At 40.1% G+C, this 14373-nt stretch overlaps 1 protein-coding gene across 13 annotated transcripts in view; it reads left to right on the top strand.

Moving 5' to 3' along the window:
* LOC129177832 (5'-AMP-activated protein kinase subunit gamma-1-like) overlaps window positions 1-14099 on the top strand; it is a 44383-nt gene extending 30284 nt beyond the window's left edge. For 7 of the 13 annotated variants that reach the window (XR_008569677.1, XR_008569678.1, XR_008569676.1 and 4 more), the window contains 13 exons: window positions 780-886; window positions 2509-2590; window positions 3122-3180; window positions 3257-3302; window positions 6956-7010; window positions 7082-7208; window positions 7416-7581; window positions 7662-7699; window positions 7774-7920; window positions 9095-9188; window positions 10539-10642; window positions 10758-10786; window positions 12696-14099. Coding sequence is in view for 2 of the 13 variants with exons in the window: in XM_054769352.1 (XP_054625327.1) it covers window positions 780-886; window positions 2509-2590; window positions 3122-3180; window positions 3257-3302; window positions 6956-7010; window positions 7082-7208; window positions 7416-7581; window positions 7662-7699; window positions 7774-7920; window positions 9095-9188; window positions 10539-10597 (980 nt within the window). In the remaining 11 variants the exon portion in view is untranslated. Of the gene's footprint in view, window positions 1-779; window positions 887-2508; window positions 2591-3121; window positions 3181-3256; window positions 3303-6955; window positions 7011-7081; window positions 7209-7415; window positions 7582-7661; window positions 7700-7773; window positions 7921-9094; window positions 9189-10538; window positions 10643-10718; window positions 10993-12695 lie in introns of all 13 variants that reach the window. The other 6 variants (XR_008569675.1, XR_008569674.1, XR_008569673.1 and 3 more) reach the window with 6 other exon arrangements.
* Window positions 14100-14373: the final 274 nt, after the last annotated feature.

Genomic DNA, 14373 nt, shown 5'->3' with positions numbered 1-14373 from the left:
ATAACTGATGAAACGGTTAATAGTTGACAGAAACATTAGTGATTACAGACAATGTACGCACAAAGAAATGAAGAGTTTGTAAGTGCAAGAGTGGTTCGACATAACATTGTACAGCAGTTGTTCAGGGCTCTTCTTCCTTGTACTTTGTAAACATCAACTGCTTGTACTGTTTGTTGAAATCGCTCGTTTAAGTGTATTGTTTTGATTTCTTTACTCAATCTGTTCCATAATTTGATTCCACTTACTAATGATCCGATGCCTGTGAATGCAACTTGTGTTCTTTTCAGTGCTATTGGGTCTGCTACGCCACCACAAGGTGCATGCCTAGGCAATTGTGTAATTGTTGGTAACAGTCCCTTTTAAATATAAGATAGCTGACAAGGTTGAGTTGAAAAATTTCCACAATTTGGGTCGCTGCTTGTCACTGAGGGATGATGGTGGGTCCTGCAGCCAAACCAGTTGGGACCCACTGCTGCGAAAACATTAGTTGCTCCCAAATTTTGGACTGAACTGGCAGGCTGGTCTGAAGCCATTCACGGGCTGGATTTGGCCCGGGGGCTGCCAATTGAAGCACCCTGTTTTAAGGTGTAGCCTGATGCCCACATGTTTTCCTCCATCTATCATCTCCACAGTTTAATGATCAGAAAGAGAGAGCAGTAAAGTGGAAGTGAGTGCTCCAGAACCGTAATGGTTGTTCAGCGTGTCAAGTGGTCATTATGTTTTGTCTGAGCTCAAAAGTGTTTTCCTGCACCCCCAACCCCACCTCCCAACCCCTACAGCTGCTGAACCTGAGAGTGATATTTACATGCGCTTTATGAAATCCCACAAGTGCTATGACATCGTCCCAACAAGCTCCAAACTGGTAGTGTTCGATACAGCTCTCCAAGTGAGTGGTAATTGTCTTTTATGTATAAGATGAGACTGCTTTCTACTTATGCTTATACTGGCACATGACTTTATACTGCGGCCACCGATTTTAAAGCTTCCAAGTTAATATTTACTGAGAAAATAGTAATGTACCTGAGAGCAGCTTGTGGCTGATGATTGAAATTGCCATGAAAGCGTCATAAAGCTGTTAAACAGTAATCCCTCCGGGTTGTTTGAAGTGTATATCTTCAACCACTAAATCCACAGAGGCAAGGGCTACAAACTCTTATCTGAAAGAAGAAGAGGAAATACTAAAGCCAGATTAGAGAGACTCCAGAGGTTGGCTTTCACCTCGAACAGCTTCCCATTTCAGGAATAGTACACAAAGAAGGAATGAGGCCATTTACTGGCCAACACAAAACAAATCTTACGTTATTATAGTCTTTAGTTCAGGGGTCACCGTGGGGGGCAACGTGGTGCCCGCGGGCACCGCGTTGCCCCCCACGACCACATGAGGTGCCTGCAAGCCTGCTTTTCATTCAGGTTTTCAGTTAATAATGAAAGAACAGTAGAAAGAAATGCATTCTGAAATACAAAATGTGAGTTGTGGACACCAGCATTTTGTTAATGTTCTGGTAAAACAAGCATATTCGCATCGTTTGGGTTTAAAATAAGCTCTGAAAATAAATGTTACAAAAATGAGTAGCTCTTGGCCATTTTCATTTTGTAAAAGTAGCTCTCACAAGGAAAAACGTTGGTGACCCCTGCTTTAGTTAATGACAGTGTGTGCACCATCAGATGAAGATGCAGGGAAAATGTCTTGATTAAAACTTGAAATAGATTTTAAAGTTTTATTTTGTTAGTCATTTTTTGGTATATTAAACTTGCATTTAAATGTAAAGAGGGTTTATTCACTCTTAGCCTCGGGCTGTGCTGCATTTCTACTTAAGCCACACAGTTAATCTTAACGTACTTTAAATGCTCCAATTAACACCTCTGTTAATTAAGCGCTGAGTCGCCTACATTTGCTGGGCAACAATGGCTTTAACATCTGTGGCTGTAGATGACGTCCTGATTGTTTTTTTATTAACTCCACAAGATGGCAGTAGCTGCATTTGAAGCATCATAAGTAGTCAACATCTAGAAGCTTTATCCACCTCTGCATGCACTGTAAAATGGTGGTTGCGCTACTCCGCTGTTGGTGTGAAACTCATCAGCACTATTAATGCTAATGATAATATTGCTCCTTCCTGCTATTACAATGTTGGTTCTGTTGCTGCTGTGTTGTGCAGTATACTTGTTACGAAATGAGCATGTGGTCAAAAAGAGAGCTACGTTTTCTTTTCACTCTCTCATGCAATCCAAATCAGTATTAAAGTACAAAAAAATCTTTTGGTATACACTACCAGTCAAAAGCATGGAGACACCTTCCATCCTAATGAATAAGAGTGTCTCCAAACTTTTAGCTGGTACTGTATATATAGAGTTTAAACATTTTGGAAATAACAGGCTCTCTCCAATTATTCTCTGCTACCAATTCATGCCCCATCCTCATTGCGGGCTTACATAAATAAACAGTCCTAATTAAAATTGTTACAAAACCAATTTATTAAAAAGTACATTTACATTCCCCACCGACAGGTGAAGAAGGCATTCTTTGCCTTGGTCGCCAATGGCGTTCGAGCGGCTCCATTGTGGGACACAGAGAAGCAAAGCTTTGTGGGTAAGAATTCGCTCTTCTCAAGTAAAGTTAAAAATGATTTTTGTCTCACTATTTCCTCTTCTACTTCAGCTTTTTAATTTGTAGCTTTCATAGTTTAGCCTTTAGATGGACCGCTTTACCATGTAATAATTATCATGCTGTATGTCATTGCAGCCACTGCTGAATGAACACAGTGGGAACTTTGTATTATCCCACTGGTCATGGCGAGTGCAGCATGATTTCATGAAGGTTATTAAAACCACCATAACCCATTTATCCCAGCATACTCCTCTGTATTGAAAAGTAGTGCTTAGCCTGTTTTAACGTGCAGCCAAAAAAAACATCACTGGTTGTCAAAATCAAGTGAATTAGCTTTTGTTGTGCACTTTGTTCCTCTTCCTGGATTGAGTTTACTGCTTGTGATAAATAATGGATGGAAAGTCATTGCAGGGATAAAGCAGAGGGAGTCAGATGTGCTGCTTAGACCACACCCTCTTAACAGTCTCCTCACAACATGAGTTGAATATATCACATGTTTTTTTTTTCTCACAGGGATGCTGACAATCACAGACTTCATCATCATCCTTCACAGATACTACAAATCGCCAATGGTAGGGTCCATAACCTCGGCTCCACTTCTTGAATTGCTGTCAGTAAACTGAAGACCATTTCTTGGTGTGATTTTAGGTGCAAATATATGAGCTGGAAGAACATAAGCTGGAGACATGGAGAGGTGAGCCCAGGGTGTCTTAGCTGAACCGTAAAGACAACGGGGTGTTAATTGGAAGCAGGTGATAATTAGAGAGGCGGTTATTTCTGAAATGTGAAAACAAATTAATTTTTTAACTTTAATAATGATTTGAAGGGCATGAGAAAGTAAAAATGATAGTATATTGCACAAGACAGCAGCAACAGAACCAATGTTGTAATAGTGGGAAGGAGCAAACTGCACCACGAGCATTAATAGTGCTGAACAATTCATTGTAAAGAACACTACGACAAATGTAACACGTATGAGTTTCACACCAACAGCTGAGTATAAAACACATGTAGAGGTAGATAAAGCTGCTGGAGGCTGGCCATTTATGATACTTGAATGAAGCTCCCGCCATCTTGTGGAGTTAATTAAAAAAAAATACATCAGGAGGTTGCCTACAGCCACAGCTGCAGAGCTGCCAACATGTATGCATTTTGACCCTTCATACACTTCACTACTCTCGGGTACGCATTTCGATTTCAGTCCCTGCGCATACCATGATGTGCACCTCCAAAAAATCCTCAAGCTGCAGTGATGCTGACCCTTCCTGTGATCGCTAAACTCATCACACAACAACTTAACACTCAAAAGGTAGCTAGGAAATATACAAGTACCCATACGAATTTAAAATGAATAAAAACTATTTTAACGTTTTCTCATAATGCATTGCGTCCAAGCAAAGCATTTATTGGTGCCTGCCGGGGTGCTGCAATGATGTCAGCCTCTCTCGAGGCTCCTATGGCCCCTTCTGGTGGACAGTGGCAGCGTTGCAGTGCCATCCATCCATCCATTTTGTATGCTGCTTGTCTCTACAATTAAATGCTTTGCTCAGACGAAAAGCGTTATGGGAAAACGGTAAAATAGTTGTTTTTTTATATTTTAAACTTATTGGTACTTTTTTCTAGGTACCTTCTGAGTGTTAAGTTGCTGTGTGATGACTTTAGAATTATTTGTGAGATGACAACGTGAGTCAGGCTGTTATATTGAGTAATGACCTCCTGCAATTTCCAATGGGTTGACAAGTTTGTCATGAGTTTTTTCACAGCTCATGATTGGCTCCTGTCAAATAAAGAGCTGCCTGGTCCTCATGGACTTGTGTGTGCCACAGTATGTCATTTTATGATGTGTACATGTGCAGTTTATAGTCCGGTGCGGCTTGTATATGTACAAATCTGATTTTCTCTCTAAATTTAGTGGGCATGGCTTTAACACCGGTGCGTCTTACCGAAAATTATGGTATTTCCATCTGCAATAACACTCCCCTACTCTCCTTAATTACCATTGTTGGCCTGTGACGGAAAGCTAACGAGCTAGGGCTATGTCCACTTGAACATGGATATTTAAAAAATCGCACCACTCCCCCACTCCGGTATTAAAAAAATGTCCATCCACATGATTGGAGTTTTAAAAAAATGTTTGTCCACATAAAACACATTAATTGGTTGTCAGGCGCCTTTTGGCCAATCAAAAGCCTGAAAAAGCAACCACAGCTGATTTGGTCATGCTTTACAATGCCTCTGCTCATCAATATAGTGATATCTTAGATTTACAATGATGTGTACATTATGTTTAAAATCAGGGCGCACACACACTTCACACACATCAGGTGCATACACGTCTACCACTGAATGAAATGAAACCAACACCCGTAAGTCAGGAACTTTGTGGACTGTTGTTAAAAATATGAGACAGTGTCACACATTTCTTATGATGCAAACCAAAAAGCAGGGTTGTGAAGTGCGGGCAAGGGGCCGTGTGTGGTATATGTTTGTTTTTTTTTTTGCTTGGCTCACTACACATTGTAGAAATAAAAGTAACTTTAAAAAAAACAGCAACAGAAGGAACAATAGAGCAAAAGGCGTAATGTAATGACAAAATGGTAACACATATTTTTACCTCTTTTTACAAAATAAAACTTTATATTTTTCAAGTTTGTGTGTGTGTGCGCATGTGTGAGTGGGTTGGTTGGTAGGGTGGTGTACTCATAACATTTATTCAAGGTTGGAAGATCTGCAGCTATTAATGCCAATGTTTGACCCTGGTGGTTATTTGCTTTAGTAGACGACTCACCCGGCGACTATCGGAGAGTAGTACAGTTTAATGAGCTCCAATATAAAAAATAGGAATGGACCTAACAATATGTTTATTATTGTAGTTTGTAGTTGTAGTTTGGTCTGAAACTGAGCTGAGAGGTTTCCATATTTAGTTTCATGATAGGGTCAATATATTACAAATGTATGTATTTGTATTTATTTACAGGGAAAGTGAATATTAATAAACGTTTCTGTCAATATGCTATTAAACATTTCTCTCAATGCTAGAATCAGCCAAAAGGTTATTTTTCATCTGTAGGCCCTCGTCCTCATCCCATTTATTTAAATTATTTTATATATAATCTAATAATTGCTGCGTTTCGCGTGATGTCACGTTCGGTTGTTGTCAACACCGCCTCAAAGAGATGGGGGGGCAAATAAGAGTTGTAGCTAGAAGCCATGTAAAATCAACGTAAAAACACCGCATACATACGCCGTTCTCTCATGTGGAAATAGTTAAGATATGTATTTCGGAAGAGGCTAATACCAATATAGTTCGTCATAATGGGAAAGGTTCAGGAAACAACCAAAAAACGCAGAGAAGTCACCCTTTTTCGGCGTTTGCTAACCAGCTGTCGCTCTCGTCTCAACCGCCTGGAAGAATGTCCAGCGATGCCCCATGGGGGTTGTACGCGTGGTTTGCTAGCTAGCTGCTAGCAAACCGCAGATAGTGCTGAAAATTGGCTATGGAGCTCCCACTTTGCCAAACAGTGCGGCGAGACAATGAAGGACATATTCATGACTATATTAATGCAGATTGATTTGGTGTAAGAACGCAAATAGACATGTAGGAATCATTATTTTCATTACGTCTGACGCTGAGATGTGCTTTTCGATCATCTTGTTTTCAACTTTTTTATGTCTTCATGCATCACACCATGTATAGATCATTTCAACGACACGCACCGTTGTTCGCTTCAATCTCCAAAATATTGCACAAACATACAGAGTAGTCATAGCCATAGCTTGTGATTTCCCCCACCTCCCACGTGTGCTCATCCGTAACGCGAACTGTCTGTGAGTCACGTAGTTGAAACCCAGCAATTGGAAAACAATGGTCCAACAATCAAACAACATCATACCAAGACACAAATGGCAGGATACACATCAGCAGTACCAGTCAGTCTGGGGTTAGTAGTGTTGGCAGTTCTGATTGTCAATAAGCCATTTTTAACTGGATCTTGAATGTACAGGCTGGGCCAAAAGTAGGGTTACATTTACTTCATTATCTGTGTCACCTTAACAGTGAAGTAACTGTAACCCTACTTTTGGTATATGTGTTTTGATTTCCAACGGCAGTGGGGGTGAGGTTCCACTCAGTAGTCGCTCGAATGGAGAAAGCGGTTAGTCCAAATAGACTTTCTAAATGGAATAATGCAATCTCCCATTTCAGCGCCTGTAGTTCTGCTATGAAGAGTTCTCAGTATGATGCAAACAGCGATGTAAAAGCTTTGATGCAGCTCTTGTATTGGATCTCATTAGGAGAATTTAATCTATGATCGTCTGCTCTAAACCTTAGTATTTTTTTCTCTACAGAGGTTTATCTTCAAGCGACTTTCAAGCCTCTCGTCAACATATCGCCTGATGCAAGGTACGTAGACTGAGTGACTCCTTCATTTTGCGTTGGGACGGTGTTAATATTGTCTTGGCTGTGTGTTGCAGCCTATTCGATGCAGTGTACACTCTGATCAAAAACAAAATTCACCGCCTGCCCGTCATCGACCCTGTCACAGGGAACGCACTTTATATCCTCACGCACAAGAGGATCCTCAAGTTCCTCCAGCTTTTTGTGAGTCCAACACCATCACCAAATTGGTGATGACAGAGAGAGATACATGAAGGCAAAAGTATTGGGACACAGGGTTTGTTCATAATAAAATATGAGTAAGGTTTGTCCCAATACTTTAGGCCACATAGTGTATGTCATCTACCCTTCACAGCTGTTCGTCTGCTGCCCCCTGGTGGCTGATGTCGTTCTCCGTACTCTATTCTCCAGATGTGTGAGATGCCAAAGCCCGCCTTCATGAAGCAGACTCTCAGGGAGTTGGGCATTGGCACGTACCAGGACATCGCCTTCATCCACCCCAACACGCCCATCATCAAAGCCCTCAATATCTTTGTGGAGAGGAGAGTGTCTGCTTTGCCCGTGGTGGATGAGTCAGGTAAACAGAATATTCAATGACATTAATGAGATGTTCCAAAAGGGCTGGAGAACTCATTTTGTTCCCACCCCCACTTTCAGGCAAAGTTGTGGACATCTACTCCAAGTTTGACGTCATTGTAAGTGGAAAAGCTTGTGCAGCATGCCACAGAGACTGAGCTCTCGTTTTGACAAGGTGCTGTTTTGTGTGTAGAACTTGGCAGCTGAGAAGACGTACAACAACCTGGACATTACAGTGACTCAGGCCCTGAAACATCGCTCACAGTACTTTGAAGGAGTCATGAAGTGCCACAAGATGGAAACAATGGAGACCATTGTAGACCGAATTGTTAAAGCTGAAGTGAGTTTTTATTTTATTTGCAACATAAATTTAACCTTCTCCTTTTTTTCCTCCTCAGGAAAAAATAACAGTAAGTAGCTTGCCTATGGCGACATATTGCTACACTACACCTTGATTTGTTTCCACTACAAATGTGTTGGTGAGGCTTGGACAGCTGCATGAGCTTCGTAAATCATTTAAATAAAACACAACACAGTGCTGTTTGTTTTCTGTTTGCCAAAAACATAACCATCTTTAAAACCTTCTGCTGTCGTAACCACACGTAACAAAAATGTTTTAACAGCGCTTTTGTTTTCCTGCCATTCTTGTTCCCATTGTAGATTTAAAGTTAGGCTTTTTTCTTTAAAACAGGAGTTCTCAGCTGATCTCATCCGGGGTCCCACATTTTCCCGTGGTCATTAAGTCGAGAGCCACCCTCCAATGATCATTTAAAACATTTTCAAACATTCCATCCATCCATGTATGTATGCCGCTTACCCTCACTAGGGTCGCGGGTATGCTGAAGCCTATCCCAGCCAACTTCAGGCAAGAGGCAGGGTACACCCAGGATTGGTCGCCAGCCAATTGCAGGGCACATATAGACAAACATTCACGCTCACATTCATACCTATGGACAATTTAGAGTCGCCAGAGTCACCTAACGTGCATGTTTTTGGAATGTGGGAGGAAACCGAAGCACCCGGAGAAAACCCACACATGCATGAGGAGACCATGCAAACTCTACACAGAGATGCTCAACGGAGATTCGAACCCAGATCTTCCAGATCTCCTGACTGTGTGGACAACATGCTAACCACTCGGCCACCCTTTTTAAACATTAATACACATAATTATATTACATGTACAAAATGCTGCATTTCACTTATTACTTCACCAAGAATTTTGAGTCCTGATCCACTAATGGAGAATCAAACAAAACAAATATAAGACTTTCTGTAGGCAGGTGCAACTATTACATTAATGCTCAGAAACTTAAGTAGGGAACTATTACCTCCGCTTCCAATTGTATTATATTGGTGATAGGAAGTAAGAATAACATCAACTCATGACATCAGTGTGTTACACTAGCATTTGTACTCCTCAAGTAAACGTCTAGCTTCAGAAGTTGAGTAAATAAATTGATAATTGAAATAAATGAATTGAATATTCAATCTATCACCTGTGTTTAATTTAGGTGCATCGGTTGGTGGTCGTGGACGAGTGCTCCAGCATTGAGGGCATCGTTTCTCTGTCGGACATCCTCCAGGCCCTGGTGCTCAGTCCAGCAGGTATAGATGCTCAACATAGCTAACCCCAACAAGTCCTCAGTCTTGGACACACACCCCCTCCATCCCCACATCGAGCTCTCTCCCCCGCCCCATCCCGTCCTCTCACTTTGTCCCAGGTAGGAAGCAGTGTCCACAGTGTGCTCCGCACTGTCGGCTTTATGGAGGCATGATGCTGGATGCTGCTTTGTGTGTAGTTTATAGTGTCAGCATGGAGACCCTGTAAACTGGAAAAGCAAAAGCTCTATTGATTTTTCAGCAGATCTGTAGGTTAGATCAGGGGTGTCCAATCGAAAACATCCACCTCTTTTAGCATTCTTACAGGTGGCAAAGCCAATTAGTATAATGTCTAATAATATATCTAATTTAATAAATCAATTTTATTTTTACAATATGCCAAGGGCCAATACAAAAACAAGCTGTTGGCCGAAAATGCTCCCTTGACTGCCCTTTCTTTAGATTTTTGTATCACATCTACTGGATTTAATTATTTGTTTGCTAACAGAATGTGAAAAGCAGTTGAAAGATTGCAAGAATTTACATTTTGCACTGTTTGTTTCTTATGGAGGTTTGAAGTCGAGCTTCAAAATGCAAAAAGAACAAATTGGAGTGAGACAAAACAACAATTTGAGTAAGCAATTTATTTCAAACAACCATTAAAGTGAAATAGGCTGTTCATCACCTGATCAAAAGTTTAAGACCACAGCCTTTGAAAGCCAAAATCTTGGCAAAAACATGGATTCAATGTCATTTTCTGGCAGATATTGATACTGCCATGATCTCTAGATGACAAAGGCAAAAAGTCGTTCTCTGTGTACGCGATTAGATTGTTAAACTACATAAGCAAGGCCTCTCACAGCGTGCCATTGCTGTAAGGCAGTCATTTAAACTTCTTCAAAGATCCTGTGGGTTATGGAACAAAAAAGTCAAATGGTAGACCCCAAAAAATGTCACCCGCCCTGTGCCGGAGGATCCGATTGGCTGGCCGTCAAAAATTCGATGGAGAATATTTGAGGAAGGATGGCAAGAGAAGTTTACAAAAATGGGCATCAGTTGCAGACAGTGGATGCTCTCTGTGAAGCCATCTTCACCACCTGGAGCAACATTCCCACTAGACCCCTAGAAACACTGGTGTCAAGCATGCCCAATCCAATTTTATAGGAGGTGATTAACAAGAATTTTTTGTCTCACTGCCATTTCTTCTTTTTGCATTTTGAAACTCTACTTAGAAGCTTCTTTTAAAGGATCCCTGACATGCATCAACTTTGCCTAAAAATATATTTTTTGTAATTATGTTCTACATTGTTCGATTTTTGAAAGCAAACTGTAAATTTGTAACAATTGCATTTACAGATCACGGCACAGACCATGACAAACTAGCTCTTGCAGCTCAGCCTCATTTCCGGAAGTGACGTCATATCTCTCGGGTAAAGCAGAGTAAACAAACACTTCTCAAGGTAGACTTGGTTCAGTATATTTTTCATCAAAATAATAATTATGCCAAAATGTTGTGTTGCTGATGGATGTTTACAGTATCTGAGTGATACTGTAAGTTTGTTTTCTTTTCCAAAGGAGAAAGGTTTAAGACAACAATTGACAAAGTAAGTGCAGAGAATGAGAGACAGACGCACACCTCGAGTTCTGTCGTTTGCAGTGATCATTTCACTGATGATTGCTTCAAAGGACCACCTTTACAAGAAGCATTTGGCTTGAAAGTACGATATAAACGCCTTTTGAAAATGGATGTTATTCTGCCGGTAAACAAGACAAAGAAGAACAACCACAACGTCAAAGTTGGCACAAGAGAGTAAGCCATGTCTTATTTAGATAATGTCTTCTAAACACTATTCTATAGGGGTGTAACGATTCGTTTTAAGAAAGATTCGATTTGTATCATGATTCGTGGTTGCCAGTACGATTCAAGGATGATATTGTTTCATTTAGAACCATACGGTCCGAAACGATTCTGTAACTTTAAATCGGTTCAGTAACTTTTAGCCAAAAAATGTAACTGTGAAGTAAATACCTCGATACTGGACAGTGCAGGTGAAGTTGGCTAGATTCCTGTTGTTGTTTTTTTAAGGGAATCAAAGATAAAGTAATTATGGATATGAAAAAACAAGTAAACAACAATTAATGGAAAATCATTCATATTTTATATGAATAAAGTGCAACCAACACTTCCAGATTGAATTAACAGGAGGTTAACCTTGTTCTGCTGTCATTTTCAATATTCAATACATTTTCAATAGAAGTACAGTAAGTGCAACCAACATTTCAACAGTAGGTTTACCAGCTCCTTTTGCTTTTGTTTTTCAACATAAATATAATACAATATTAATGTAAAAAAAAGAAAAAAAAATTGCAACCAACATCTCCTCAGGTTCAATTAACAGTAGCTTTACCTGCTAATTTTGCTGTTTTTCAACATACAAATAATAGAAATGCAACATTAATATAGAAAATGAAGTGCAACGAACTTCTCTTCAGGTTAAATGAGCAGTGGTTGAAGTTGCTCTTCTCTCATTTTAATAAACAAACAGAAGTGCACTAATATTTAACAAAAGATCAAATGTAACCAACTGCTCTTCAACGAGATTTATTGTCAAAAATATCAACTGATCAACATGATCTGGCCGCAGAACACTTCTCTGTGCATCCTCTGTATTGTACACCACTATGTTTGTTTACCTGAGCGATATTACCCCAATGACGTCATTTCCGGAAGTGATGCTGAGCTGCGAGCTAGTTTGTCATGGCTGGCGCCATGAACTATAAATGTAATTTTTGTGACTTTACCATTCGCTTTTAAACATCCAACAATGTAGAACATACTTACAAACAATATGTAACATATTTAGGCACATTTGATGAATCATTTCGGGGACCCTTTAGGATCCAACAGTGCAAAATGTGAATTCTTGCAATTTTTCAACTGGTCTTAAAATTTTGATCCGGAGTCTACATTTTCTTTGTATGAAAAACACAGGTCAACATTTTTATTTACAACCCATTTTATGTGTTTATGATAACACACGTTTTCGTTGTTGCTAACGTTCCCATCGTTTTTTGCAAAGGTTCCATAGCTTGAAGGACCAATTTAAAGTGAACCTCACCAACGAAGGCGAAAGCGCTAATAACACTCCAGCACATAAAGTCCATTGTTGCATGTTCCTCCCACAGCTTTAACATTGAAATATTCATTTAGGAACAAGTTGCACTCTGCTTCACCAAGAGTGTTGGGCTTTTCGCAATACACTGCTTTGCATTGTTTTGACGGCTGTTTCGAAACATATGCCTCTCTCTTATAGCTCCATGAGGGACCACAAGTAACATAACATTGTTAAATAAATGCCTCTCCAAACTGAGCATTTTTAACACACCTTACATTTTTTCAACTGTGCCGAATGTAGTGGCCAAAGCTGCAGCATAGTGCATTTTTGTTGAATTGTGACAAGTATTGTAGTGCCAAACAACTGTTAATATGTCTCCCTCTTATGGTCCACTCAGACGGCTGCAAGGAGGAGAACCTGAGCGAGTGAGAGGAGCTGAAGAGGAGACATGGTGAGATAGATGGACGTAGAAACCAAAGAGGAGTGTGCACTGAGGACTGTGCTTCTTGAATGAATGTGCTGAACTCTAATCAGACTGCTTCATTCAGTAAGCTGTACATAGATACATTAATATAAAACACACTATTCTAGTCACCTTGCCAGGGAAAGGTGAACCAGACAGGTTATGAATTTTTTTTTTTTTTTTAGTTCAGCATTCACAAACGATGCATGTTTGTGTCCTTTGTGTATGCTGCCGACACCAGCTCCCCTTTTGTTGGCAGTCGACAGTAGAGGGCAGTTTTTATAGTTATTAATACACATTACACCATTTTCAATTCCACACAATTTATTTCCAGAGAGAGTTAGCGTGTCAGGAATGTTTAAGAAAAGTCAACACAGTTGGAGATACATGCTTTTCACTAGTCACCTTTGAATGCATTTTTTGTAAGCCGTAAAAAAAAAAAAAAAAAGAACCTGGCTGCTGCTGAACACGACTCATCTCCATGTTTTGACTGTAAATAGAATTATTTTTGTTTCACAGAAAGCTTTATTTTTTATGCCTTGTGTTCGAACAGATTGCAGTTTTATGGGTTATTTTTGTAAATATGCTGCTGGATCCACCACATGTACTGTAAATGTGCAAAGCATGACAAACACTTTACAGCGGTATGAATGTTCTTTTGCTTTTTTTGGTTTTTTTTTTTCTATTTTTCTGCCTGCAGAAAAATAAAAGACACTGATTGTACTTTAAAGTCATATTTTTGCTATTTTTTTTTCCTCCTTTGTGCATTATTCTTTTATTTTGTTGCATAAAACGCCTTGGTGGAGGTTTTGCCTTATACAGTTGTCCCTCACCGCTGTTCGAATATTGCTCCCTCACTCATTCGCGGTTTTTCAAAAGTTAATTAAATGATCGCTGTTTGGTGGTTGTCTGTGGCCCATTATTAGTCAAAAAATATTTAGATAAAAAATAAAGTGAAAAGAAATTCTCCTTTTGTTCAGTGTGGAAGTGGTAAAGTTTGGCTCATACTTTGTCTTTCTCCCCCACTCTGAAACCTTTCTTGAGTTCAGAATAAATACATTGGAGCCTCACTAGTTAGCCCGTTACCATGCTATGCAGCTGTGGTCGTGTCTTGTGACCCTGCAGTGATCCCGTAGCGTGCGCATTAGCAATGTGGTGTAAACAAAGAATAATAGGCGTCTACAGGTGACTATAGGGGTGTTATTTCATGTCTACATGACTCTTATAATGGTAAAAACGTATTTAGAAAGTCAAACATTGGTGAACAAATGAATTGCAACTGATATGAAACAGATGAGGGGTAGGATTAAATAAGATTTGCTTCTTCCTAACCCTAACCATAACCCTAACGCACAGTGTATTCCCGCACCATCTGGTCCTTCACATCGACTCCACATTTCATGGCATTGTAGTCTGTCACTGTATTTGGCTGTACCAGATGGTGCGGGAATACACTGTGCGTTAGGGTTAGGGCGTGAAGGAGAGACGGGTCGACTTCCTGGTGGAGCTAGCAAGTGAGTTGGCGCACTTCCATGTTGGAGCCCATAAGGCCAGCGTGGAGACCCATCTTCGGCAACAACATGCCACACCAGAATGCTAGCAGCATGCTTAG

Source organism: Dunckerocampus dactyliophorus, chromosome 2 (genome assembly GCF_027744805.1).
Source record: "Dunckerocampus dactyliophorus isolate RoL2022-P2 chromosome 2, RoL_Ddac_1.1, whole genome shotgun sequence".
NCBI lineage: Eukaryota > Metazoa > Chordata > Actinopteri > Syngnathiformes > Syngnathidae > Dunckerocampus > Dunckerocampus dactyliophorus.
This window is presented reverse-complemented; position numbering and strand designations above follow the sequence as displayed.